Raw genomic sequence first — 27,799 nt, 5'->3', positions numbered from 1 at the left:
GACTCTGAAGAACAGATGAACTCTCAAGGAACAAGGAATGATTTTAACCCTGATCAAAGCACAGGTGCGAAAGCCTGACTCAGTCAAAGACGTATTCTGGCGTTTCAGTGTTTAGTTTGCTTAGGTTAATCAGAGTTGATATTTGTGGCGTTAGAAATCCTCTCTCGATGAGTTTTGAATAGTCCTAAACATTTTCTGTATTTGAATAGGCTCCGAGTCTCCTTTTGTCCCAGTGAAAATTCCCCTGTATGGGCTGTAATAGATGCACAAAGATGGGATGGCCTTCCTGCCCTTTTATTTTTATTTGTGATCTCTCTCCTTGTCACTTCCAGAGGATTACTTCTGTCACGTCTCATCTTTTTTGAGCCCAGAGTACAAGGATGGCTACTTTATTATTTAATGCTTGTATACATTATACAAAACCCAATCCTACACATAATTCCCTTTGGTACATCATAGGTTTGGATAGAAAGGGACATTGTCGACATTGAGATGCTAATTATAAGCTCACCGAGACGGACAAAAGCGTCTACATTTAAGACTCTGAGGAAGGAACTGAGTGTACTTTTGACAATTACTGTGCACTGATGGGTGGAATCCTGTTAGGCTTTGTCCAGTTGCCCGAGTGTAGTTCTGTTACCTCATTAGCTCGACTGTTCGGACAAAAGGCTTTATTCTCGTGGTAACTCTTGTACCCCCGCCTGTTTACAGTAAGGACACTGATTTCTTCCCATGACTTAATTTGTGGAACATTTAATACCAATAAAGTAAAGCCTTCAAATTCTTCAAAGTAGATTTTCTGTGGCCCACAAGACAGTATTAGGTTCAACATTGACATTGACGCATTTCAGGGATATGTATTTATTAGTGCTCCGCCTCATGTATCTGGCCCACCTTCCTTTGCAACCTAGTTTTGCCTCTTCAGGCTTCTGGGCTGTAACAGTAAAGAGTTTGTCCCTGCTCTGAAGATGGTGGCTCCACAGTGGCCACTCCCTCCTTCAGCCTCTCTCACTGTCTAAATCAGTGTCTCTGCTCCATCCTTGCAGTAAGTACTCGGGTTCCTTCTGCAACAAGACTAGCGCTGGGCTGCTTGCACGAGCCTGCCCTTCACCCCCCAGAAGTCCAGTGGGACCAGTGGCCCTCCCTTTCCCACGAGCCACAAAGCGCATCTCGGGACTGGCTGTGGCGAGGATTTCTTAGGGGCTTTGCAGCTGTATTCAAATGGGCTCTCCCTTAGGCCCTCAAGACTTTTGAGCTTCACTTAAAAAGCAGCTAAGATATTTACTGATTCTGTATCTTGGGGAATTAGTGTTACAAATAAGGGATAAAGCTCTGGTGAGAAATGTCCAAAAAGATAGAACTAAGCTTCTGCACTTCTGAAAATATTTGCTGCCCTTGCTGATGCTAAATTAGTTCATAAAATCATGAAGTGTTGCTGGGTTTTGGCCTCTGCTCCACTCCCTCTAAACTAGGGAAAGTGATAAAGCTATCCAGAGCAATGCCCTGCTTGTGTAAAGTGGCCTATTTTCTCATAACTGGGGGTGTATATAATGAACAAATATGGTGGAGTGTGTACATTTCAGGCTACCACGTGACTGCTAGTTTGTCGGCCTTAGTTTTCATTTTATTGTTCTGTGTCTTCTAGAGCAAAGAGCTTACAGCTTACCGGAGCCTCCAGGAGAAAAAAGGTATTTTTTCTGTTCCAAATTTCCTGAGGGACTGCCTGATCCATCTTTGGAAATGTGTGCATGTCATTTTGGATACTTGTTTAATAGTTTGTGAGGTGTCTATGTAATGGGCCTGCCTGAATCCTTCGCTTCCTTGTGATCTGTATCAGCACAGGTTGGCCAGCTGCTCCTTTCAGTCCCCAGATGTGCGGGCCTCCCGACTGGGGGGCCAAGGGAAGCAGTGTGAGGACCACCTGTTCTAGAAGGCGTCAGGCGCTGGCCAGCCGCTCAGGTGGTTAGAGAGTCATCCTTATGTGCCAAGGTTGTAGTTTTAATCTCCAGTGAGGGCACACACAAGAAGCAACCAATGAATGCATAAATACGTGGAGCCACAAATCAGTGCCCCCCCCTTCCTCTCTCCTTCTTCCCCTCTCTCTCAAATTAATTGTTTGTTTTTTTTAAAAGAAGAAAGAAAATGTAAAGGCCTGAGGATCTGGCTGGGGCTCTCCATCACGACAAGAAGCTTTTCTACGATAACAGGCCCTGGGTGGTCAGTTATAGGAAAGACCTAAACCTCTGTTACCTGTCTGTACGGAGTAGTGTTTAGAAGTGTTAAGTTTGAAACAAAGAATACGTGATGCGGAAAGTATTTTAAACATTATCAGTTTTCTAATTGACGTGCAGATTTGAAAGCTTTATGCCTAAGCATCCCTTTTCCCAAAAATAAATGAGAAAACACCCTGTCAACTGGAGTAATGTTGGGAAGCTGACTGCTGAGTTCTCTTGGCCGCACTTGCTCGTGAGCCCCACTGCGAAGCAGCCTTGGGCTTGTCAGGAATGTCGGAAATGTTTGGCTTGAAGAGACCATGCGGAAAAGAGGGAAATGGTTTTAATTGTGGCGATATTAATGCTAAAACTCTGGAACCTTTTAATATATAGATCAAGGTGAACTGTTGTGCTTTAAATCCTGGAATTAAGGTCTTAATAAGAAAAAGCCTCCTTTTGTTTATTCTTATATTTTGAGACCAGAATAGAAACTTTGAAATGAGAAAACCGGAGGGGACTAAGAATGCCTTTTAAGAACAGAATGGTGATGACGCCGGCATCAGGACAGTGACGACGGCGGGGCAGCGATGCCTGACCGTCTGGGGTGTTTCGTGTGGTCCGGGCCGCTTTGAGCTGCCTGCCTTTCTCTGTTCCTTTGAGCGAGTCACTGACTGGAATTCGGTCACCGTTCCCATCGTCTGTCTTCTGCCCTCTTTCAGTTGGAGAAGTCAAGGCGTTGGCTGCCGTTAACCCTCACCCGAGGATATTGTTTCCGTTGATTTTTAGAGAGAGCGGGAGGGAGGGGGAGAGAAGAAACGTCGGTGTGAGAGAGGCACATGGTTGGTGGCCTCCCGCAGGCACCATGACTCGGGCAGGGTGGACCCTGCCCCCCAGCTGGGTGCCCTTGCCTGGGACCCGAACCTGCGGCCCTGCGGCAGGGCCGGCGCTCTAACCGCGGAGCCGCCGGCCAGGGCTGTCGGGATTGTTTTAATAAAAATGTTTATTTTCCATTAGGAGAGGGATTGAGGCTAGAAAAGCCAGGGCCATGACTGGTTCAGTGTTAGCCTCTGAGATGCTTTAACCTGGATGGGAAGCGCAGGGTGCGCCCTTTTCTCGCTCATGGCACATTTTCTGTCATTCTGTTTGGTTTTTTCTTTCTATTCTTTCGTCTCCCTTGGTCTACATCCCGAAAGCATCTGACTTTCTGTCGTATCCCCTAGGGCAGCAATTATCAACCTTTTTCATCTCGTGGCACGCAAACAAATTACTAAAATTCTGCGGCACACCAAAAATATATTTTTTGCTCATCTGACAAAAAGAATAGGTAAAATTTTGATTCATCCACACCAGACGGCCATTGTGTTGGCCGTTGTCATTTTTTTAATTTGGCAATCTGAGGGAAGAGGTCAGTGCCCCTGACTAAATAGTCAGACATTGTATGTTTTAAAAACTCTTGCGGCACACGGTTGAAAGTCTCTGCCCTGGTGCATCTAGCGGAGCAGATCTCCCATCTCACCTGTTCTGTTCCTGACATCTTGTCGGATATGCCAGTAAGGGCCCTGGCCATACCGACGGTTTGCTCTGGTCATGTTGTACATGTTTACTTGAGGGTCTGCCTACACTGGCATTTTTACTCATATTAATCAGTGAGTTTCTGGAGAAGAACGCAGCTGGGTAAAAGGGGCGCCCGCTGCAGACCTTGCAGGCTCGTTGCTGCAGAGCAGACACTCTGCCTATCCCAACTTCTCAGACACTGCAGGGCATGACTCACCTATTTTATTGCCACCATCTGTCTTAAATTTACTACATCTGTTACTATTAAAAAGATGTTTTGAGCAGCTGAGTGTTCAAAAAAGTCTCACTGTGTCAATTTTCAATACGGATAGCGGGATGCCCAGTTTTTATTTTAAAAATAGGTTATAGACATAATAAATTAAGGATTAATATATTAAGGATACATATTCTTAAGATATTTTAAATATCTATTTACCTATTTAAACTAGATACCAAGAAAGTCTCTAAAGAATGGGGCTTGTAAAACTTTACTGTGGGTGATTACACTGGGTATCACAATGATAATAGAGCGTAGCCATTCTTTTTTTTTTTTTTTTTTTTTAAATATATCTTTATTGATTTCAGAGAGAGGAAAGGAGAGGGAGAGACCGAAACCTCAATGATGAGAGAGTCATTGATCGGCTGCCTCCTACAAGCTCCCGACTGGGGATCGAGCCCGCAACCCGGGCATGTGCCCTGACCGGGAATCGAACCGAGATCTCCTGGATCACAGGTCGATGCTCAACCGCTGAGCCACGCCTGGCCAGGCGAGCTTAGCCGTTCTTGTTCTGGAATGTTAAAAAGAATTTAAATTATTTTTCCCCCAGATGCTTATAAATTGAAAAGCTATTTAAATTCCGTTGTGAAATCAGTTGAGGACATTTCTCTTCTCAGTTCTTTGCTACAGTACCTACTTGTTATATAGATTAGTATCACATAGTTAAATTAAATTTGCAACATAGACTCGACCAACCCTCAACATTTGCCCAAAGTTTACACCGTGTTACCCATTTTCATAATATGACAGTGGATCGTCATATTACCAGGTTGGATGGATTTTCTGATTTAATATTTAGTGTTTCAGTATTTTTTCAGTATTTTTTCAGTAGTGTTTCAGTATTTACATGATCATGTCTCAGGTCTTATCAGCCTTTGAGCTTAAAAGTTAAGTGGTATAACTGTAATTTCGGAGAAGTAAATAGAATGCATGCTAAATTGTGGTGTATGCATACATTTTAAATAAAAACTGAAACATTGTTCTTGATACCGTTTCTCTAGCTTGAGGTATTTGGAGTACAGTTGGGTAAATCATTTTCTTTTATTTGAGAGAGTTTAGTTTGAGAGAGTTTCTGCTGGGAAGCAGGGGAGAGGACTTCTTCACCTCAAATCCACACTGACCTCACCATTCTTTAATTCTGAGGTGTAGTCTCTCAGCACACTGCTGTCCTCTTAGGCAGTGGATGGCACCTTTTGTGACACAAATGTGTTTTTTTCCACACTCAAAGTGAGCCTGTTGAATATTATACCATGAGTTTTGAAAATTAGGATGCTTAAGACATAAGAGGTATGAACATTACAGATTATATTAGTTATCTACGGAGGTGACTGGGGAAGTAGAAAGGAAATAACAAGGTCTGAGTTCCTTTTTGTTACGCTGCGCAGCTGTAGGATACATTCACTTCTATTCTCCCTCTTTCCTTTCTGACTTTTTCAACTGTTCTCTCTAGTAGCAAACCCAGTTTCACTTACTGTGCAGGATTTGAAAAGCAGGACACGCTCTCCTGACTATGCCTTTAGATCCGCATGACCAAGGGGCAGCTCTGAAGCCATGTATTATTGGCTTTTTAAAATACATTCATAGGTTTGAACTCTCCATTGCCTAGTATAGAGGTTAAATAACTTAAAGTTTTGTTTAATATGTGCAAGGGAAGTGCATATTATACGTAAGTGTGAGAAGGACCCTTAGAAATAATTTAGTCTAAGCCTGTCATTGATCAGATGAGAAAACTGAAGTCCTAGAAAGTTGTCATTGAATTTATTTTCATAAAAGTAATCATGTATATTTTGGTGCATATCAATAATATGATTGCTTTGGAAAGGTATTTCCCAGAGATGAGTGTGTTAACCACCAATCCTGACAAATGAGAAGGTTTTATGGGGTGGAGGCTAGGAGAGCCTTTGCTTATGAAATGTTCATTTTGGAAATAGTCTACAGAAGTGTTATCTGGTTTGACATGATACATACATAGGTTGATATTTAAAATATTCTCTCTTTCTCTCTCTCTGTTATAACATTAGGAATATAAGACTGCCAGAGAAAGTTCCAGGGGATATATGACTTTTCATAGCTGGGACTTATTTTTTTCTTACAGAATGATTATATGGATTAGAGAAAAATAAATGATGTTCAGTGTGTTCATGGATTGGGTACAGTTACCTCTAGCTTGACTCTTATTTTGGGGGAGTGTCCACAGCCTTCTCTCCTTTACACCCTAGAGAGTGTCAGATTGCAAGTAGCCTGATTGAGTGGAAGACACTGAACCAAGAGGCAGACCATCTGTTTCTCAGGCTGTATTGACAAAGGAAAAATGTGTCTGCTGAGTATTATCTCTATGTTCCAAAAATAAAGAAAATACAGTTTTATATTGTTGGCTATTTGGCTCCTCTATGCCAGAAGAAAATCCTGTTAGTATAATAAACAAGGAGATGAATGTTTTCAGAGTAAAATTATAAATCTGAGTTATCCTTTATTTCTCCAATATTTTGTTATAAAAATTTTAAAGATATACAGAGAAGTTGAAAGAATTATTTAATGAATACCTACCTCTACTACTTAGATTCTGTAAAATTGTTAAAATTGTGAGATAGTTGCTTTATCTATCTACCTATCCATCTATAAGATATATTTTTAATAGTTTCTATATTTATCTTTAGAATAAACATTAAAACTTGAAAAAATATCTGTGTAAATATATATGTATAAAAACATATAAATATATATGTATAAATACCTATGTATTAAAATATGTGTACATGTGTGTACACAGCATGAATATGCTGTATTTTGCTCCCTCTTTAAGTCCTATAGGCCATGAATACAGCTTCTTTTTTGTAGAATTCCAGAAGAAGAGTGGGATAAATACATCATACCTGCCAAATCGGATTCTGAAAAGTACAAAGTGAGCCGAACTTTCAGCTTCATCATGAATCGGATGACTAGCCCTCGGAATAAGTCTAAGGTAGCTAAGGTTTTGTACCTATTGTCCTTAAAACATAGATGGCTCAGTTCTCAGCAGTTAGTACAGTTTCCCCTCCCCCTTTAAAGTCATTTACCTCAGATTTTATACTTAGGTATTTGAAAACCTCTGTTTTTTATGGAGTATTATCTAAATCATCAGAAGCACTAAGACAACTGCATCTGGTAATAGTGCATTTTGGCTTCATTGAACCCCGTGACGTACAGTCCTTAGGTTCTGAAGCTGTCGAGACTTTGCATGACTTCTCTAAGATGGTTGGCTTTCAGCATTTCTCTTTCCTCGTTTTTCCCCATTTTTCTGCTGCTGCTGCTGCTGCTCTATCTGAAGACAAAAAGCAAGGATGCCAAAGACAAAGAGAAACTGAGCCGGCATCAGTTTGTCCCTGGAACGTTCTCCGGTGTTCTGCAGTGCGCGGTTTGTGATAAAACGCTCCTGGGGAGAGAGTCGTGCCAGTGTTCCAGTAAGTTCCTGGGCCTTGTATGTGCCGTCTTTGTGCTTTGCCTCCCCACACAGTAAGGTCCCTGAGGATAGGGTCGTTGCTGAGCATATTCACATGGACTTTGTTTTAGTGCTGCACATACGATACAAGTCACCAGCTCACCGAGCAGTGACCCGTGATGGTTCGGTCACTACTTTTCACCCACAGCCTCCCAGAACCCAGCCGTATACCTCACTCTTAACTTAATGTCTCCACTTGGGTGTCTAGAAACTTCTCAAATGTCCAGAATGGAGCTCTGTTCTCCCATCCCGTGCCCACCTGCAAGCCTCCCCTCCTCGTTAATGGCATCCCCATCATTCCAGCCAGACAGATGCTGGTGCCAAAAATCTTGGAGTATTTCTGTAGGCCTCTTTCTCACATCCCACATCCAATTCTTCAGCAATCTTTTTGGCTCTATCTTGAAAATATATATAAAAGCCAGCCACTTCTCACCCCTGCCACTGCTCTCTCTCTCACCTGAAGCCAACATTTCAGTAGTTTCTTATTGGTTTCCCTGTGCCTTTACCAAAACGTCGGCCTGAGCGAGCTTGGTAAGGCCTATGACCCTGTGTTCTGAGTCTTCTGGGGGCTTCCTGTCATCCCCCTGAGTACAAGCCAGTGCCCCGCCAGTGGCTGCAAGGCCCCCGCCATCTGTCTGGTTGTCTTCCCTCCGCCTCGCCCCCCCCTGCTCCGGGCCCTTGGAATTCTTTGCTGTTCCTCAGACATGTTAGGCATTCTCGCCATAGGGCCTTTCCTGCCCGTTCCTCTGCCTGCAGTGCTCTTCTCCCAGATAGCAGTAAGGATGCCCCCTACCTCCTCCAGGTCAGCTCAGACGCTTCTCAGTCAGGCCTTTCCCGACCGTCCTATGCTTGGTTCATTCTTTCCCCCTTTCTCTCCCCCCCCCCCCCATAGCATGTAGCACCATTAACTTACTATATGCTTTATGTATCGATTTTATTGTCTGACCCCTTCACCAGAGTATGAATTCTGCCAGGCTTGGATTTTTCTGTGCTACATCCACAGTGCCCAGAGCCAATGCCTTGTGAATAGTGCGGCTTAGTAAATATTTGTGGAGTGAAAGAATTATTCAGAGCAAAAGAATTCAGGCCCAGACAGGTGAAATGTATTTTATGGTATTTGTTGGTGGCCAGAATGGGGGTGGGGTGGGAGCACAAAGGAAAGAGAGGAGCAGGGAAAAGTTTCCATGTGAATTCCTCTTCAGATTCCTAGGAAATGAGTCAATTAAAAATTGAACTGTATTGATGGCTGTGCATCTCATGAAAATACAATCCACACGGCATTAAAGGCAGATGGCCTTTCCTTCTCCCAGCTGACACTCTTCCGTGATGCCAGCTTGTGCGTGCTTGAACTCAGCTTTCCTTGGAGACTTAATTTCTTTCTTTTACGGGATCTGAAATAACATCAGCTGTGATTTATATGCTAAGTTTTGAGAAATCTGCTGTAAGTACTGTCACGGGTTGTTTCTGGCTCGCCTGCCTGTCAGCAGGCAGTTTGCATGTGCGATGGCACCGTTTCCTAGGTTGTCACTCCACCCAGTTCACAGGATCCCTACAGTTGTTCCCCCGCCACACCCACGATCTCTCTCGCCCCTCACTTCAAGATAAGCTGCTCAAGGGGGTGATCTGCACTTGCTGTGCTCATGTCCACCCCTGCCCCTGCTTTAACCATCTGTGTTTTGGCCTCTGTCTCCACCACTTAACAGAAGTCCTGCTTGTGATGGAAACTTGGCGTCACTTTCGAGTCGGGTCCGAGGGTCTTTGCCATTATTCGGACTCCCTGGTGTCTCCTGTTCTCACGTTGACTGTCCCTTCGTTTAGGGGAACTCTCTTTTCCACGGCACACGGTTCTCCTTTTTCCTGAGTGCCCTCCAAACTCAGTTCTTACACATTTGTGCCTTTCCCCTTTATTGTTTCTAAGCTACTAAGTAGTCCTGCAATCGTCTGTTCTAAAATACCGTATTTAGACCTATTCTTCCCAGATTGTCATCATTCTTCACTTTCTACTCCCATATTTGCAATTGCCTAGAGAGGCTGAGTGATCACGTAATTTGTGGCCACTTTTGAGGATATGGAAGAACTACATGGACAATAAACCAGACCGGTCACACTGGCTCAGAGTGACCCTCTCTCTGAGGGTCACCCAGAGTGACCACCCAGAGATTTCGAATCTTCCAGGCCCGTGTGGCTAACAGCAGCCTCAGAATCCACGTGTGAGGGTCGTCCCCCTTGCTGCACTGGTGGCACAGGCTCAGACCCGGGCACCTTCACTCCACTTCCCTTTGGCCCGCACCCCGGGAATGCTGCTCAGTCCCTCTGCCATTTGCCACCTCAGGGGGCCCACTCGGTGGGTTGTCATCACCACCCCTGGATGGTGAGCGCAGGTTGTGCTCGGTTTCCTCGCCAGGTATTTTCACTTACGGTTTATTCTGCACGCATTTGCCGCATCAGTCCGCGTAAGACACCGCTCTCAGCAGCCGCACGCGTAGGGACGCCCCTCTGTTTACGGGGCTAAGCCCCAGCTGGTCAGATGCGGCTGGTGCCCTGCGGCCTGCGGGCGAGCCCTGCGCTTGGCTCCCCTTTCAGCCTCACGGCCGGAGGCCCCGCGGCCTCTTCTCCCCCGCCGCGTGGGTTTTCCTGCCTCTGTTCCTCCACTGAGGATTATAACGCCCTTCCCTCCGTTGTCCCCACTCTGCATCAGTCCGCATTTCTTACCCGCTTCTGGGAGATCTTCCCTGAGCCCCGTGGCCCGAGTTCCTGCACATCACGTTTATGACCTATTTTTCCTATTCTGTTTAATACTGAGTTATGTGCAACCTCTTTTGGTTTTAACTACTAAAATAAACTTTAAGTTCTGTAAGGACTATAATCACACACTTCTTTTGTATCCCCTACAGCAGCTATCACTAAGCTGGGCCCTTAAACACTCATATGTAGTTAATATGTAATTAGTAACATGCAGTTAGATGCTCATGTAGTTAATGCAGCTTAGGGAGCCAGGGCTCACTGAAAAGTAAACTTTTGTAGCATAGAATATATTGGTTCATACTGAGCTGGCCATGGAAGTTTGAGTGGAAGATGGAAATCTCCGGAAGTACATAGGATATGTTTAGCTTTTAAAGTAGTCATTAACTTTTTTTAATGTAATAAAATTCATAGAAGATACAAGGTTTAAGGAGAACCTTAAAATTATCCAAAATTTTGCCACCTAGAGAACACTGCTACTTAATATTTTGATGGAGTCCCTTCTAATAAAAAGAGTCAGCATGTTACACTCATGTTTTATGCATGATGCTGTCACATGTATTTAGTTACCCCTTACTTAGTGTACATTTAAGTTTTTTCCTAGCATAATGTTGCAGTGAGAATTATTTTCACATATAACTGTACACATCTTTGATTATTGCCTTAGATTAAATTCTAGAATCAGTATCCATATACATTTGATTCCCACTTCTAAAACTTATTTAGAAGAAGTTTTAAGATGTTTGGTTTTGGGGGTAGAGGAATGTTGGAGTTTTAAACTTCACATTAAGTATTTTTTTACATTGGATAAGAGAATAGGACATGTCCAGTCCCTGCTGTTGTTTCATTGGTGTATTTTCGCCTTTAATTGTGAAAGTTAATATTTCTAATTCTTAGACTATGATGTGAAACAAAACATGATGTGAATATTCAAAATCCTGGTGTCCGCATCTTTCTCTGTTAAAGCCTGAGTCGCTAGTTAGTTCTCATGAAAATCGGATTCCTATGAGATTTTCCTTGTTTGTACAACAAGGAGATTTCACTGCTTATATTTGATGTCACATCGTCTGGTGCACTGAAGTCCACAGATCACACCTTCATAGCAGAGTTCACTTCATCAACATAAAATTACCCTCCTAATGCTATTAAATGCCTTTTTTGTTGAATTTTACTTTGTTTAAGATTAATATTCCCCTTGCTTTCCTTTTCTTTGTATTTCCTTTAACTAATTCTGTGTTTTTGATATGGGGTGTGTGTCTTTAGTTTAGGTATACAGACTCTGTAACTGAGAGGCCTGTTTTATAACAGTTTTTCCCCCTAATTCACATTGAATTTTACAGCTATCAACTATCTTCCATAGTTCTGTGCTATTTCCCTTGATGTCTGCTTCAGCTATTTGCTTTTATCTTTTTCAGAGATTTGGCAAGATGATCTGTTCTTTTATATCTATTAATAATAGCCTAAGGCTCTGTAAGGCTTATAATTACATACTCTTTTATTTCCCTTCTATTTACCTCTTTTACCCCTAGCCTCTGTTAGTATACTAAATTCATCTTTAAAATATTATCTTTATATTATAAGTATAATCTTTCAAAAATAGTTTTCCATTACAAGAATAATTTGATGTTTGTATGCAGCTCTGTGTCTTTACTTACAACAATTTGTTAGATACATTTCTTTGTTTAGCTGGTTCCAGTGCTCATTTTTGCTCCTTAAAAAAATAAAAATTAAAAAAAATATTTATTTCTGAGCCCTTAATTTTGATTCTGCCCTTAATACCTTTTAAATTTTAATTTATTAATTTAATTAATTAGATTGTTGAGAGTATTTAAAGAAGGTAATTGGAGTGTCTGTTTCCTGAAATCTTGTGCATCTACTGGTATATCTTTGCTTTTTTCACACAAGAAAAGTAGTTTACCTGGCTAACATATTAGGTCGAACGTTTTTCCCTTAATTCTCTGTCAACACCGGTTCATTCTGTCTGAGCATTTCATATTGTAGTAGAAAAGTCTGGGGCCTGGCTGACCTTATCTCTTGTTGGTGACCTGCTTTGTCTGCTTGAAGACTTTTTAAAAATTTTAATCATACAGATATCATCATAATGTTTCTATAGAATAGGTGTCATTTAATTATTTTTCTAGGAAACAGTGAGATCTTTTGATCTGTCTTTTGGGCTTTTTTTTTTTTTTTGTCAGTTGTCACTTTGACTATTGCTTCTGATCTAATTTTTCACATTTTTTCCTTGGAGAAGTGTGATCTCTGTTATCTGTCTTTTTTGTATGACACCTTCTACTTTATAATTATACCCTTCTTTTTCTCCACATTCTGGAGGAAATCTTTCAAGTTTCATTTCAAATGCAGCTTTGATGTTTTTGTCACGTCGATTCTGTGCACTTGCGTTCCAGCCCCGCTCTCCACCTCCTTCCTTCCTTCCTCCGGCCTCTCATCTCGCAGAGCTCCCTTCTCCTCTCGTCCTTCCGCCTACCCCTCATCTTTTCTCCCTCCATGGCCTTTTGGTCCTATTCTACGTCTCTTCGGGAGAATACATTTAAAATGTCTAAATTTTTCTCTATTTCTGGATTTAATAACACTCTATGGCTCACTCTGCCTGTTTGTTTCGGTATAACTTTGTTCTGTGGCATCTCATAGCTTCTTTTTCCTTTAGCTTTTGTTTGCTTGTTCTGGAATGAGGAGAGAGCCGTCCAGTTTCCACGGTTGCCGGCAGGACCAGCTTGTGGATCAGCCTGGGCTCTGCACGCTGGCCATGGGGGCGTTGGCCGAAGTGCCTCTGCGGAGCAACAGGAGGGAGGGTGGCTGGGCTCAGCTCCCTGCAGTGTGGCTTTGATGGACCTAAACGGGACTGTCTACCCCCAACCCCCACACACGGTGGGAGAAATCTTTCTAATGAAGCTTCTGATAAGCACAGGTTCCTCCATCTGCCCTCGGCCAGGGCGGGCCTGGCGAGTGGGAGGGGAGAAGGCAGGAAGACAGCAGCCTGGCAGAAGCAGTCCCCACATAGGGGTAGTTTTCTGTGACAACTTGGGCCTCCAAGCCAGTGGGCAGAAAGGGGCAGGCAAAATGTCCCCTTACTTCTTTCAGTGCGATGGGGCCACATTGTTTCATGAAGTAAAACGCAGGCAGGCCACTAACTTTTCTCTTTTATTTTGGCTCCCTCTAGTTAGTGAGAATTCCTGTCAGAGCCAGATGATATATTTTTTAGCAGTGTTGTGAGTTTTTCTTTCTTTCCATTTCCATAGGCATTTTGCCTGGTGTGGGGGTGGGCAGTTGCTATCAGCCAGATGTCAGAAATTGCTTACAGTAGGGCAGTTGATAGTAAATGAGCTCTCAGGCAGACACAGAGTGTATGTCATGCATAATTCCGGGTGTCACAACTGATGAGTTTCTGTGCAAAAGGGGAACAGGAACTCCAAGGACATTAAACTATCAGCAGTGTGTTTGTGCTTGAGTGGTGGGGCTACATGTGATTCAATACTTTTTTCCTTGAGTGTCCTAAATATTTTTAATGTGAATGTGCTATTTTTATAATGACCAGTAAAACCATGATGTAGTCCATTCATTTCTGAGGATCCTAAGACGACGCTTTTCTATCTTCTCCCTTTCAGACTGCAATGCAAATGTACATAAAGGTTGTAAAGATGCCGCGCCTCCGTGTCCCAAGGTAATCTCCGTCATTTGTGCATGTTCATGTTCATATCTAGCTCGGTTGCTCCATGTTATCTGTTTAGGTTGTTACTCTTCTATTGTTGTCTAGATTTATTTCTAAAATGATCCCTGTAGTGATAAAATAACACATACTCAAGTGTGTGGTTGTCCCTTAACTCTGTGCTCCCAGAACTCGAGGGGAAGCTCCGGTCTGGCCACCTGTGTTACGCAGTGTGGGTGGAACCTGCTTGGTTTACCAGCATATGTAAATGAAGTCTAAGCATATGTAAATGAAGTCTAGAGCAGTAATTCGCATACACCAGAATCACCTGCAGGACTTGTGCAAACACAGATTTCTGGGCCACTTCCAGAATTTCCAATCCAGTAGGTCTGGGTGGGGTCTGAGACTTCGCGTTTCTAACAAGTTCCCTGGTGATGCTGCTGGTCCCGGGACTATGTTGTGAGGCTTGTGGGACCAGAAGAACACCCTCTGTATTTGGGGGTGAGCTTGAGTAGGTGAATGCACCCATCTTTCATTCTATTCCTTTTTCACTCTAAAGACATGTCAGAAGTTCATGCAAGAAAATGTGAGGATCCTTCAGAGGGAAACTTGGAGCCACAACCTCCGTTTTAACTGCAGCACATGTTGTGTCAGGCCAGAGTTGAGGGTGACGTTTCATTGCTCAAAGTTGTGTCCTGCAGGCAGGAGGCATAGCCAGGATAGAAAGAAAAGAGTGGGAGAAAGGCAGAGCTAACAGGACCCCCCCCCTTTCAGCCCGAGTCTGGACATGTGAGCGGGAGAGTTCTGGCTCCTCGAGGCTTTTAATAAAGCTGGATATTCATGAGCAACGTGCTGCTGAGATGAACATTCATTATAACGCGCACATCTCATTATCCTAACATTTTTCTTCATTGCATTTCATGTCTTTTGCTTTGAATTCCTCTTTGAAATAAGTGAAATAACAAAATGATGTAGATGAGAATCCCATCCTGTGTCCTGTGGGGACAATCTTGTAGTCTGTGGGTGCTTTGATCTCATTTTGTGTGTTTCTGATGTTCTTTACCAGAAATTCCAAGAGAAATATAACAAGAACAAACCGCAGACCATCCTTGGAAGTAAGTGATGTGGGAAACAAAAACTTTCCCAGCTTCCCATACCACACATTTTTCCAATGTAAAACACTCCTCCTTTTGTTCCCTCATTTGCCCAATTATTTCTTCTTTCAGAAAAAACGCTTGGCATAATTTTTAGTTATACAAAGGGGTCATGAATGGCATACACTTCTATGGCAACCTAATAGCCTTTGTACTATATTACCGTATGATTTAAAAAATTTTTTTTCAATTGCAGTTTACATTCAGTATTATTCTGTATTAGTTTCAGGTGTACAGCATAGTTGTTATGATCTTTTATATTACGGAGGACTATCTGGAGGAGGTATTATGATTTTGCCTCAGTTCTAAGATGCAGTCTAGCATCATATACACTACTGATTTAATAACATTGTAGGGGGAAAGAAACACTACATTAAATGCACACAATTTTATGTCTTCCTAGCAGTAGCCCATCTCTATCTACACAACTACACACCACGCACTTCTTAAGAATCACAAGGTTAGCGGAGAAAATCTTCAAGTTTGGAATCTATAGATTCTTATCATTCTCTGTTGTTCGTTACCATAGCAACCTGGTGTTTTTCTTAGTTGTACTTGAGGCTGGGATCTCATGATCTCTTCTAGGATGGCAGTGAAATTTCAAGGCATATCCAAGTTTTGATGCAAGAACCAGTCATACCATCATCTCCTGAGTTTGAAATCCTTTGGTTTGTTGTGAGATTTTGCAATTTCTTCTGCCTCAAATTGCATTCTTTGCCACGTGATAGGCCTTTTAAATTTGTGGTCCCTTTTCATTTCAAGGCTGTAACAAAGTGTGACCCATGTTTTTAAAACCACTTGAGTTGGGGGTCAATGAGGTATGCAGATTCATGGTGACATGAGACTGGGTGTGATTTACACCAGGTTCAGCTGGTGCAGTCAGTACCACTGTGATATCGTTAACTCGTTGCTCAGACACCAGAAGTCCCTTCAACCTGAGCTGTAAGGTGCTTCTCAATTTCAAAAGGTTAAGCATGAAAATACAAAGCATCTTAGAATTCATAAAATACCACCCATTCCCTCTCTTTACTTGGGAGTCATGAGAATAAAATTAAATCATACATGTGTCAAATTCCCTGTAATATCCTGGGGTTCCATATAAACATGCCCCCTTTTGCTTGAGCAGGTACCTGCAGCAGCTATAATACTACAGGCCTGAAATATTTTGAGAGTCATTGATAGTGCACATCAAATGTAAATGCAGCTCTGGCCATAGCATTTTAGAACTGCCCAGGAAGGTGTTGCAGCACCACTTCGTTTTCAGTAGGTGAGAGACGACAGCCCAGTTTGGCTTGAAGGTTTTATTTGCCTGAAATTCTTAGACCATAAAGAAGCAGACTGCCCAGCATCATTCCAATCCATTGACATGCCCTGTGTGTGCGTGTGCTTGTTTATACACACAACGTGCATTCTAGTCACAGCGCTAATGACACGGTGCACCCATCTGAAGCCGGCTCCAAGGAGTGCAAGCAGTGGTTTATGAGAGAGCCGTCCCAGTGTCCCCTGGTCCATTTCCTTGTTTGTTTGCGTGATCCCAGCTGCCCACAGGCTCCAGGCGGACGTGCCAGAGCAGGCCGGCAGCCCCACTGTCGGGAGGGTGAAATGGAAGGGACACTCGAAGCAGGTGTTGGGATGTGGCCGGGAGACTGGTTTCAAGGCTGGGCTTGTGATACATTAGACGTGGCCATTTGAGTGTTTAGCTCTCTGGCTTTTTACCTGTACTTGTTGTAATTACTGCCCTCTATGAAAACGCATGAAGCATCCATTCTGATTTCCAGATTCTTCATTTAGAGACGTCCCACTGCCTGGCCTCTCCTTACACCCCTCTTCCTCCATGCCCATTGGATTGCCGGCTGGCAGGAAGGACACCGCAGGGCAGGCCCATCCGTTGTCCAGAAGCGTTCCGGGCACCACCTTGGACAGGTAAGTCAGTGTGGTTTTGCATCTTCACGTCTCGGAGTGACTGCTGGGCTAACTCTCCTCCTTCCCTCCCTCCACTGCAGGAGGCCAGGGACGTCCCTGGAGTCTGAGAGTGACGGGAACTCCTGGAGAAGCAGGTCTCATTCCGATGAGCTTTTACAGTCCATGGGCTCATCTCCCTCCACGGATTCGTTCCTAATGGAAGGTGAGGAAAAGATGCATTTGCATTTGCCTGTGTTTCTGTGAGCATTTGCCAAAAGGAGTATTTTCTGAAGGATGTAAGATTGAAAAAGATTCTTTGTTCTTTTTAAAAGAATTCTGTTTCATGGTGTCTCTTTGGTATAGGTTCTTCTGATAAAAAGAAAGGACAATTTAGCCCCAAAGAAGACTTCCGTAGGGTGACCAAGGAAATACGATGTGTTTTTAATGGACACATGTCATAAACATAGTGAAGAGAATGACATACATTTATGTATTTGTTATCCTTTAAAAAGTTTTATAGCTGCTGATGAGTTGAAATAGGACTATACATTAAAATATATGTTTCAGTTGGTTAAAGGACTTGCTTGGAACTCTGGGATATTTATTTCCACCTGTTGCCTCCTCCTTCTAGGGAAATAGAAGCCTTTGTTTTTAAAGAGCATATTTTGTAGGGTAGGACTTAATCTGGGGAATTACTTATTGTATCCAACTTGTATCAGTAAGTGAAAGAAAACCGAATGACAGGAGAGTTAGTGACAAGAGAAAGGAGTGAGCTCTGCCCCAGGAGTCTGTTTCTTTATTTTAAACTCAAGACTTTAAATTCACTGTCATGCCACCTTTATTGCTCTGAGCTGGACTCATTCTCAGGAGTGCTGTGTGGACGAACAGAATTTAGTTTTCCTGAAGTGGGGGGGGGTGTGTTGTCAAATTCTGTCAGGAAACTCTGTGCACACGTGTGACCGGAGTCCTGGTGCCGTGCTCACGTTCATATTAAGGACAACAAGCCAGGTAAAGAGCCAGTCCAGTGGGCAGGTACACAGGTCCGATCTGAGTAAATGGTGCAACACAGCGGCGGGGGCACAAGAAATCCCTGTGCTCAGGATGCTGCGAGCACACGCGGGCTCTGAAGGTTACCAAAAGGAAAACCGAGCCAAAAGAAACAAACAGAGAATCTTCACGCGTCCTCCTTTTGGCACGTACACGGTCACTGCGTTACCATCTGACCCCTCTCTGCTTTCGTGAGAGCCGTCTGGGTTTTCAGACGTTTCAACTCCACCTCAACAGTGTTTTGGCTTAGCTGTTCCTCTGTTCGTAGCATGTTTATTTAGTGTGAGGAATCCGTAAACATGGTACTTGGGAAGGCCTGTTTGTGTTTCGCATGTTACTCCACTTCTGACTTTTCTCCAAACACATTAGATGTCGTGGATTCCTGCCTGTGGAGCGACCTCAGCAGCGATGCCCAGGAGTTCGAGGCAGAATCTTGGAGTCTCGTGGTGGACCCCTCGTTCTGCAGTAGGCAGGAGAAGGGCGTCATCAAACGACAGGATGTCATTTTCGGTAAGCTTTTCAGGTGTGCCCCTGGGGATGAAGCAGGGTCATGCAGAGAAAAATTCTGGACTTGGAAACCATGCAGACCTGGCTTCAAATCCCACTTCTACCATAGTCACTTGATCTCTGACAAATTGTTTAACTCACCTAGACCTCAGTTTCTCTGTCTGTAAAATGAGGCTAGTGATACTCAGGTTGACAGTGTTGTGAGGATTAAGCACGGCATTGTGTGTACCTGGTACAAAGAGGATTTTATTTCTCAGACCCTTTTCAAGTTTACTTAGGCAGGGCCTATATACTTTCACCTCTGCTACTGTAAGAATCACACTGAAATTTCACACGTGCTGGTGCAGGGTGGACAGGGCTCCTGCCCGTATGACCCTGTAATTTGCCGCACACACCAGAGGTTGCCATGCCCTTGGACGGCAGTGGGACGGGCAGGGCCGTGCTCACGGTGTGCTGCGGTCCTGCGTTTGGAGGTCAGCTCTGGTGACGTTTTACTATCCCATGCTGCTTGGGGTGGAGACAGTCTGATCAGGGGAAGTTCAATTACACACTAGTTAGAAAAAATGTTCAAGTACAAAATAAATGGTTCCAACAAGACGCCCTGTTTGAAAGAGAAACTAGCTCTTAGTCTGCGCCGATCCCGTGTACAGGCAGACTCAGGGTGCTTAAGGTCCGTTCCAGGCCACTGCAATAAAGCGAGCGTCGCAATACTGTGAAGTGTGATTTTTTTGCCAGTGGACGGTCTTGTTCTCAATCTGTAATAAATGCACAATAAAAGCAAAGCACAATGAAAGGAGGTGTGTCTGTATGCAAGGAAGGCCCCAGAAGGCCACTGGCGAAGGAGGACCCCTTCTCGCCTGGGCCAGGTGGTGGTCGTGCAGGTCAGGTGAGATTATGTGCAAGCGAGCTTTGAAATCTGTCAGAGCTGCGTAGGTGGCAGTTACTTTGGGAAGGAAGATGCTGTCCCCTTTGGTATTTTTCATGCAATTTATATTATATGTAATTTTTCTTCATTTATCTCCTGATTTAGATATTATTAAAAGTAACCTAACCCATTTTGGATGAATTTATCATGTAGGATAGTTCATGGCATGACCTCTGTGTCAGAAAGGCTTGGATTCTGGGAAAATTCCTTTACCTTTCTTCTTTATTGTTCCTCTTTTAAAGAAGAGGGAAATATTTCTATTTGGGGATCATAATGGATAAATGGATTAAAGGATTAAATGAAATGACTCGGGTATGTGTTTAGCACTGAAACATGTAGGAAATCATTTAAAATTAGTGGGTTCCCAATTAAAGAAATTTTTGTTTATGATACAAATAAAGCTATGTTTAGATTTGTTTACCCTCATGGCTAATATTTTATTTATTTTTATTTTTTTCTTTATTTTTATTGTTAACATTTTAGATTCTTTCTCAAAACACATGAGTTTGGAAATACTAACCTAGGGTTTCTAGTGCTCCTACAAATTGTGAATTATTATTTTCTCTCATGATGCATTCTTAAAATTGAGATTTAATTTACCTACCATAACGTTCACCCCTTTTGGTAAACTTAATGGTTTTAGGTATATTCACAAAGTTGTGCAACCATCAACTGCTGTCTAATTCCAGAGCGTTTTCATCGCTCCAGAAGGAAACCCTGTGCCCATTAGCAGTCACTCCCCGCTCCCCCTCCCACTTAGAGCCTGGCAGCCACTACTCTACTTTCTGTCTCTGTGGATCTGCCTGTCCTGGGCACTTCACATAAATGCAGTTGTACAATATGTGATCTTCAGTGGCTGACTTTCACATCATGTTTTCAAGATTCATTCATATTATAGTGTGTATCAGTTTCCATTCCTTTTTATGGCTGAATAATATTTCCTTGTATAAACATACCACATTCTGTTCATCTAATCATTAGTTGATGGATAATTTGGGTTGTTTCCACTTTGGGGGTCATATGGTAACTTTATGTTTAACCTTTTTGGGAACTGCCAAGCTGTTTTCTAAAGCAGCTTCCCCATTTTACATTCCCATTGGCAGCATGTGAGGGTTTGATTTTTCCGCACCCTCACCTCACCAATGCTTCTTTATCGTCCATCTTTTTTATTACAGCTATCACAGTATGTGGGAAGTGGTGTCTCACTTTGGTTTTGATTTGTATTTCTTTGATAGCTAATGATGTCATTATTGGCCACTTGTATATCTCTTTGAAGAAATATCTCCTCGAATCTTTTGCCTGTTTTTGAAGTGGGTTTGTTGTCATTGTTGTGAGAATATTTTATATATTCTGGACACAAGTCCCTTACCAGATATATGATTTGTAAATATTTTCTCCCATTCTGTGGGTTGTCTTTTTACTTTATCGATGACGTCCCTTGATCATGACACATGGTTTTCCCCTAGAGGAAGTGGAATTTTGAGACCGATCCAGGAGTAGAAAGGACCTACTGTTGTCTGCTTTGAGGAACTTTATTATATTTAATTCAATTTAATTCACCAAATTAATTGTGTTCCTACTCAATGCAAAAAAACCAAAAACAAACAACAAACAACTCCCTGCTCCCCCAAACAGAAAAACAAAACAGAAAAACCAGACATACTAAGTTCTGTTTTAGAGAGCACTCAGCAGAGGGTAAGACCTGGCTCCTAGTGGAAGGTACCTCGAGATGCTGCCTAATTACGTTACGAGAGTTTCAGATACATTGGATTCTTATGTACTGGATTTGAATTATGTTTATGCTCTTATATCTGGGGGGGGGTTGATTAATTTAAGCTTACAGGAATGTTTAATCAATGCTGACTTTTATACTGGAAGGCTATTCTTAAACATTTCCTTTTAAATGTGTGTAATGTGTAGTGTTTAGCTACTAATTTAGGTCAGTGGGGAGGCTTGTTTTTAAAGCTTGCCTCTGCTCGCATGCTCCAGAGCTAATGCAGACGGAAATGCATCACATCCAGACCCTCTTCATCATGTCCGAGATCTTCAGGAAAGGAATGAAGGAGGAGCTGCAGCTGGACCACAGCACTGTGGATAAAATCTTCCCCTGCTTGGACGAGCTACTTGAAATCCATAGGCATTTCTTCTGTAGCATGAAGGAGCGGAGGCAGGAATCCTGCGCTGACAGCGACAGGAATTTCATCATCAACCGCATTGGAGATATCCTAGTACAACAGGTGGGAGAAGTTTAAAGGCCCTGACCTCAAAAAACAGAAAGGTTTGCAGCTTCTCTAACACCTGTGAAGAACTGGAATTGATTTCGTTTTGGTTGACAGGTGGCTTTGGTTGGTTTTCTTTTATTTGATGTTGGTTTGTATGACTGATGCCTGACAGCTTTTAATAGCCAATGACGGGCTCAGGACTTGGCTGGATCAACACTGGCCCTATCACTACCTCCACTAGGAGTCACAGTCATAAATAAGTCCCCTTATGAAAAGTCTACTTAACCTTATTGTGATGGCTCCCCCAGTGGGCCTGTGACAGTCTTACCAACATCTCCAAGATAAGCACTGATGGTTTTAGGAGGAGTGAGGCAGGTCTATTACCATTAAACCCCAGAGTTCATGCCTGGGAGACATGCCTGGGAGATTTTTCTGTAGGTCAAGCTTATTGAAATATCTACCTCACATCTCCAGTTCTCTCCGTCAGTTAATTAATTGGCAGCCTAGTTATTCATCTTTCTCTTTTATCTCGGCTAACGATGGATTACCTGCCTCTTGATCCACTTGTGATGTGCTGACAAAAATCAAATTCCTGGCTGAGGTCTGAGTGCCTGCACACGGTCAGTTAGCCAGTGTAAATGCCAATCCGCGAGAGGCCCCTTATCAAGGACCCCCAAATGTTGCCACATAACACTTTCTTCAATCTATGAAAGTATTCAGACCATAAATTGAAATAATAAAGTCGCACAAACGCTAAAAAAGAAATAAATATATCAAATGGTTTTCTTTTTAAAAAAAAACTTATCTTTATTGTTGAAAGTAATACTAATGTCCCCTTTTTTCCCCTATCGATCCCCTCCTCCCAGCACCCCTTCCCCCAGGCCTTCACCACACTTTGTCTGTGTCCGTGGGTTTTCATTTGGCTATTTGATAATTGAATTAGCTTAATATAATATAATCCCATTAGATTGCTGCCTTCCCTTTACCTCTTGACGACTTTCGTTTATTTTACCTTAAACAATATTTGGGGAAGAGAAGTGATTATGTTCAGAAGTTTCATGATGTTTATTCTTTTTTTTGTAGTGTAAATAGTTTATTTGCTCATATGCCATGGGAAGACCAGAAAAGTATCATGAGCTGCTTTTTAAAAATATGTCTTTATTGATTTCACAGAGAGGAAGGGAGAGGGAGAGAGAGAGAGAAACATCAATGATGAGAGAGTCATTGATCGGCTGCCTCCTGCACACCCTCGACTGGGGATCGAGCCCGCAACCCAGACATGTGCCCTGACTGGGAATCGAACCGCAGTCTCCTGGATCATAGGTTGATGCCCAACCACTGAGCCACACCAGCTGGGCTCATGAGCTGCTATTATAAAACATTTATAGTATTGCAGAGAAGCAGACCAATTAATAGACAAAGAGAACATGCCAACACTATTGTCTATTTGTAGATTCATAAATAGGGAATTATTTTAACATGTGCTCATCAGCATTGAGCTTTGGAAACCATGATGTTTATTCTTTATTTGCAAAGAATGTATTGAAATGTATGAAAACCGAATTTTCCCTTTAGTGTTTAGAACTGACTCAATTTGTAATCCATCATTGAAATGTTATTCTCAGTTTTCAGAAGAAAATGCAAATAAAATGAAGAAAATATATGGAGAATTCTGTAGTCATCACAAAGAAGCTGTTAGCCTATTTAAAGAACTCCAGCAGAATAAGAAGTTTCAGAATTTTATTAAGGCAAGTATTTTAAAACCCTGTCACACAGTGGTAACCCAGGACTGGAAATAGCTCACGCTTATTTCTTATGTGATCTAGATAAGTTTCACTTCTAGGTGCTGTATTTCAGGGGAAGAAGAAAGAAGTACTAATAGTTTGTGCCCAAGATGGAAAGTCCTTTTTTCTGTGTTAGTAAAATATTTCTTCTAAATCACTTTCTTTTGTAGCTTATATTTGTGAAGTCATGCCCTCCAAGCTGATGGGCACCTTTGTAATATCCTGTGAAGCTCTTTCATGCCCTGACAAGTTAGAAATCAGAAGAATCATAGTAAAAATAAAGACAGAATTCCTCCTCCCCCACTGGCTTAGTTTGAAGCAAATCCATGACTCATCATCTCATATGTATCTCTAAACAATATGATCTCTTTTTAAAAATTACAGTGACATTATCACACTTAAATAAATTAACAGTAATTCTTTAATATGTTCCTATAGCTGGCCAGTATTCGAATTTCTCTGATTATCTCCTAAATTTGAATTGCTTACATCAGGATCTGTCCAAGGTTCATAGTTGTGTATGGGGATTACATCTTTTAAATCTCTTTTAATTTGAATGCTCCCCTTTCCTTTTTTTGAATCTAATTTATTTGTTAGAGATATTTGTCCTTTAGCATTTCATGGATCCTAAATTTTTATCTACCATTTAAAAAATTCTAACAGATTCTCCTCCTTTTTTCCCTGTATATTGAGAGCTTGAAAACTATTAAAGAATACTCTGAAATTTTTAGAAAAATGTTGCCCTGATTAGTGTATTCTGAGTATTTTTCAAAACTTTTTGCTGTTCATGAATCTTACCACGTATAAGTATTGGAATTTACTTACTTTTGGAATTAACTACAAATATATCAGAGCAACCTAAAACTTCTTGAAATTCAGGGGAGCTGGGTTATTGAAATTAATGACAAAGTGTACAATTTAAGATAATGCATCGATTTTCAATTAATGATAATGTACATTGCTGTTCTGTCTGAATAGAAGGACACTGTTGCAGATTCTTTGTATTATTAAATTCACACCTATAAAGAAAATACAGATAGAGTTTGTGAATATAAAAAATATATCTATATTTTTTAAGCTCCGAAATAGTAATCTTCTGGCTCGACGCCGAGGAATTCCAGAATGCATTCTGCTAGTCACTCAGCGCATCACCAAATACCCGGTCTTAGTGGAGAGGATATTGCAGTACACGAAGGGTGAGTGATAACCTCTGGGACAAACATTTGCCTCTTTCATTAGTGTGAAACATACCTGAGGTGTTGTAAAGACCTGTAAGTGCTGTGGCCTCTGATTCATTAGGATTTCCATTATGGAAAACCTGTTAAAGCCTTAGGACTTGGATCTGTTTTGAAAAGTTACCGTTTATAATGTGACTTGAAGTCCTGCAGGCAGCCCAGACCAAGCAGGCTTCTTCATACTTCGATCCTGCCTTTCCCTCTGCAGTGTTTTCCGCATCCAGATCTTCTTAATACCTCTTCATCTTCATCTCCCTCTTGCTGTCTGATGAAACACATGCGATTGATCCTAGCAACAAATGTCAACTCTCCCAAGTAATGAATTAATAGATTGAGAATGATTAAGAAGGCGCTATTTTTGACCCTGTCAATTCATTGAGTTCCAGGGAGTAACATCTGGGTATCCTTTAAGGTGCTATTAATGCACATGCTGGACTGTAAGCTCCTGAGGGATCTAGAAGGCCTGTGTCTATCTGGTTCACAGTGGGATCTTCAGTGCCTTGTGCAGTGGCTGGTACAGAATAGCCTGTCAATGAACAAACACATCAGTGCAATGAATGAATAAATAAAAATGCCTGTTCCTCAAGCTAGCTTGTTGATCTTGAACTGATTATTACTAGGGGTTAGCGTGTTGTATTAACAAGGGCTTGGGTTTAGAGCTGTACAGACTTGCATTGCTATTGCATACACTTGGTTCTGCCACTCATAGTTGGGCACGTTAATTAAATGAGCCTCAGCTTTCTCCACTACCAAGTGAGAAGAAGAATCTCCTTATGGAATTGTGAGGATTAAGCGAGATTGTCTCAGAAAGTGCCCAGTGCAGAGCCTGGTATAAACAAGGTCTCAATAAGTGGGAGCTGGTTTTATTGTATTTGTTATGATTAGTTGACTTAGAGGTAATGAAAATGGTGTCTTAAGATACCGTGTAACAGCACTGTGCCTGTAGCTAACAGCATCGTACTGTGCTTTTAAACATTTGTTAAGAGGATAGATCTTGTATTAAGTGTTCTTACACAATAAAAAAGCCATTACTACATTAATTTATTTTAAATTATTTAAAATGTTAGTACATTTGTCAAAAACCCATAGAATGTATAACACCAAGAGTGAACCCTACTGTAAGCTGTGGACTTTGGGTGGTAATGATGTCAGTGTGGGCTCACTGGCTGTAACAAAGGTGCCACGTGGCCTGAGCTCTTAATAGTGGAGAGGGTGTGCATGCATGGGGGCAAGGGGTATGTGGGAAACCCTGTATTTTCTACTCAATTTTGTTGTGTACTTAAAACTGCTCTAAAAAATAAAGTCTATATTTTAAAAATATTAAAAAAAAAGATACCGTATAAGATCTATGAGGTCTTATAAGCCAGCTCTAAAAGAGGCAACTTTTAATATCCTTTTTGGGGGGAAGGGGTGAGTAGCAGCTATTCCTTGTGTCCCATTTTTATTGCTCCTTATAATATGACATAAAAGAAAATAGAAGCTCAATATACAGGGAAAAGCCTCATAAATTTTGTTTTCAGCAAAAGAATGAAAACAAAACCAAGACTTTCAGTTTGTATTATGTTTATATTCTCTTAAGCTTAATACAACACCTCACAGACTAAAACTTGTCGGGTTGTATTAGGTCAGCCCCGAGAATCATCCCAGCCCAAATGGAAAAATAGTGAATGAATAACAGCGATTGCCTACCACGCGTGTCAACCATGATAACCATGACGTACATTATAGCTCCTCACGCACAGCTGGCACAGAGGCTGAGGACACCACCTCCTTAGGCCAGACCTCCCCAGCGGACAGCTCTCTCTCTCTCCCTCTCTGTCTGCTGGGACCATTGGTTCACATGACTCTGTATGACAGTGCTTCCCAGACTTTAGTAGGAATTGCCCTCCGCATGCGGATCCTGTTTACAGGTAGATTCCCAGGTGAACATTCCTAACAGTACCGCCAGGTGAGGCTGCTGCTGCTGCACTTTGAGTAGAAAGCTATTGTAAGACAGGAATTTGTCCCTGAAGGTCAGAAGACTTTGAGCCTTTTCTTGGCCTTACCTTGTAACTCAACTTTGACTTTCTCTACCCAACTTTCCTATTTCTGAAGCATGCTCTTTAGAAAGAACTACTTGAGGTGGATGCTGCTTCTTGGGCAGCAACTGGAGTAAACAGCGAGGTGTGTTCTTCACGGGCAGTGAGAAAGCATCTCTCTTGTTAAAGATAAGTGTCTGGTTTTGTCCCTTAGCTTTTCTGACAGATGCTTGTGTATCTAAGACTTTAGAACCTGAAATGTTTACACCCTTTGGAGGACTGTTCTCACCCACTTGACTGCTGTTCCTGAGTGTTTATTTCTGCTGCTCTAGGCTCTAGAGAACCTTTTATTTTTCTCTGCCATTTCCCCCTCCTCTTTTAGCACCTGCTGACCTCCTGGAACTTTCCCCTTTAGCTCCATTTGCATCCTCAAATATAGAAAACAGCTACGCTTGGTTTCACCCGTAGTTTCAGGAGCCTGTTCCAGAAACTCCTCCAGAGTTTTTGCTTAAGATAATCCAGAGATAAGAGCAGGTGACCAGTGTTTTAAAGACTAACAACTGGGATTGGTGATTATCACTCTGTTGGCATGAGCCACGAGGCACAGTGCCTGGGTCCAATTTTTTAGTTTAAAAAATGTTTAATATAGGGTGTCTCAAAAATGTATGCGTACACTTTGAATAATTCTAAAGGCAGTGTTTATTAAAATACATTTCATTTTCAAAATTGAGCTACCAGCTGTTTATGTGTATATACATGTTTTGGGACACCCTGTATGTATTATTGATATATTTTTCTTCATGTTAATGCAGTTGTAAAATGTAATTTTGAGTATTATTTTTGTGGAGGAAGGCATCCTGGAGAGCAACTGAGTCTGAGGCCCATTCAAGGCACCTGAAGCTCCAACTTATGAAAGACTCTAACCTAGGCCTGTGGCCTGGTTAAGTTCTGAGACACTTGGTGTGGGGGTTACTTGATTACCTGTATCTGGAAGGCAGAAGGAAGGCCTAAGTTAGTATACAGGGAAGGGCAAAAGTGGGTTTACAGTTGTTCCTACTTTTAAAATAATAATTAATG

At 42.0% G+C, this 27,799-nt stretch overlaps 1 protein-coding gene across 1 annotated transcript in view; it reads left to right on the top strand.

The window, feature by feature from the left end:
* ARHGEF28 (Rho guanine nucleotide exchange factor 28) overlaps positions 1-27,799 on the top strand; it is a 245,968-nt gene that overhangs the window by 163,758 nt on the left and 54,411 nt on the right. The window contains exons 14-24 of the mRNA XM_081132719.1: positions 1,646-1,688; positions 6,883-7,006; positions 7,352-7,484; positions 13,888-13,943; positions 14,995-15,043; positions 16,861-17,005; positions 17,086-17,207; positions 18,401-18,541; positions 21,453-21,700; positions 23,311-23,433; positions 24,548-24,665. Coding sequence (XP_080988845.1) covers positions 1,646-1,688; positions 6,883-7,006; positions 7,352-7,484; positions 13,888-13,943; positions 14,995-15,043; positions 16,861-17,005; positions 17,086-17,207; positions 18,401-18,541; positions 21,453-21,700; positions 23,311-23,433; positions 24,548-24,665 — 1,302 coding nt within the window. The remainder of the gene's footprint in view (positions 1-1,645; positions 1,689-6,882; positions 7,007-7,351; positions 7,485-13,887; positions 13,944-14,994; positions 15,044-16,860; positions 17,006-17,085; positions 17,208-18,400; positions 18,542-21,452; positions 21,701-23,310; positions 23,434-24,547; positions 24,666-27,799) is intronic.

Source organism: Miniopterus schreibersii (genome assembly GCF_964146895.1).
Source record: "Miniopterus schreibersii genome assembly, chromosome: 3".
Classification (NCBI taxonomy): domain Eukaryota; kingdom Metazoa; phylum Chordata; class Mammalia; order Chiroptera; family Miniopteridae; genus Miniopterus; species Miniopterus schreibersii.
The sequence above is the reverse complement of the archived record's forward strand: the minus strand, read 5'-3'. Positions and strand labels throughout refer to the sequence as shown.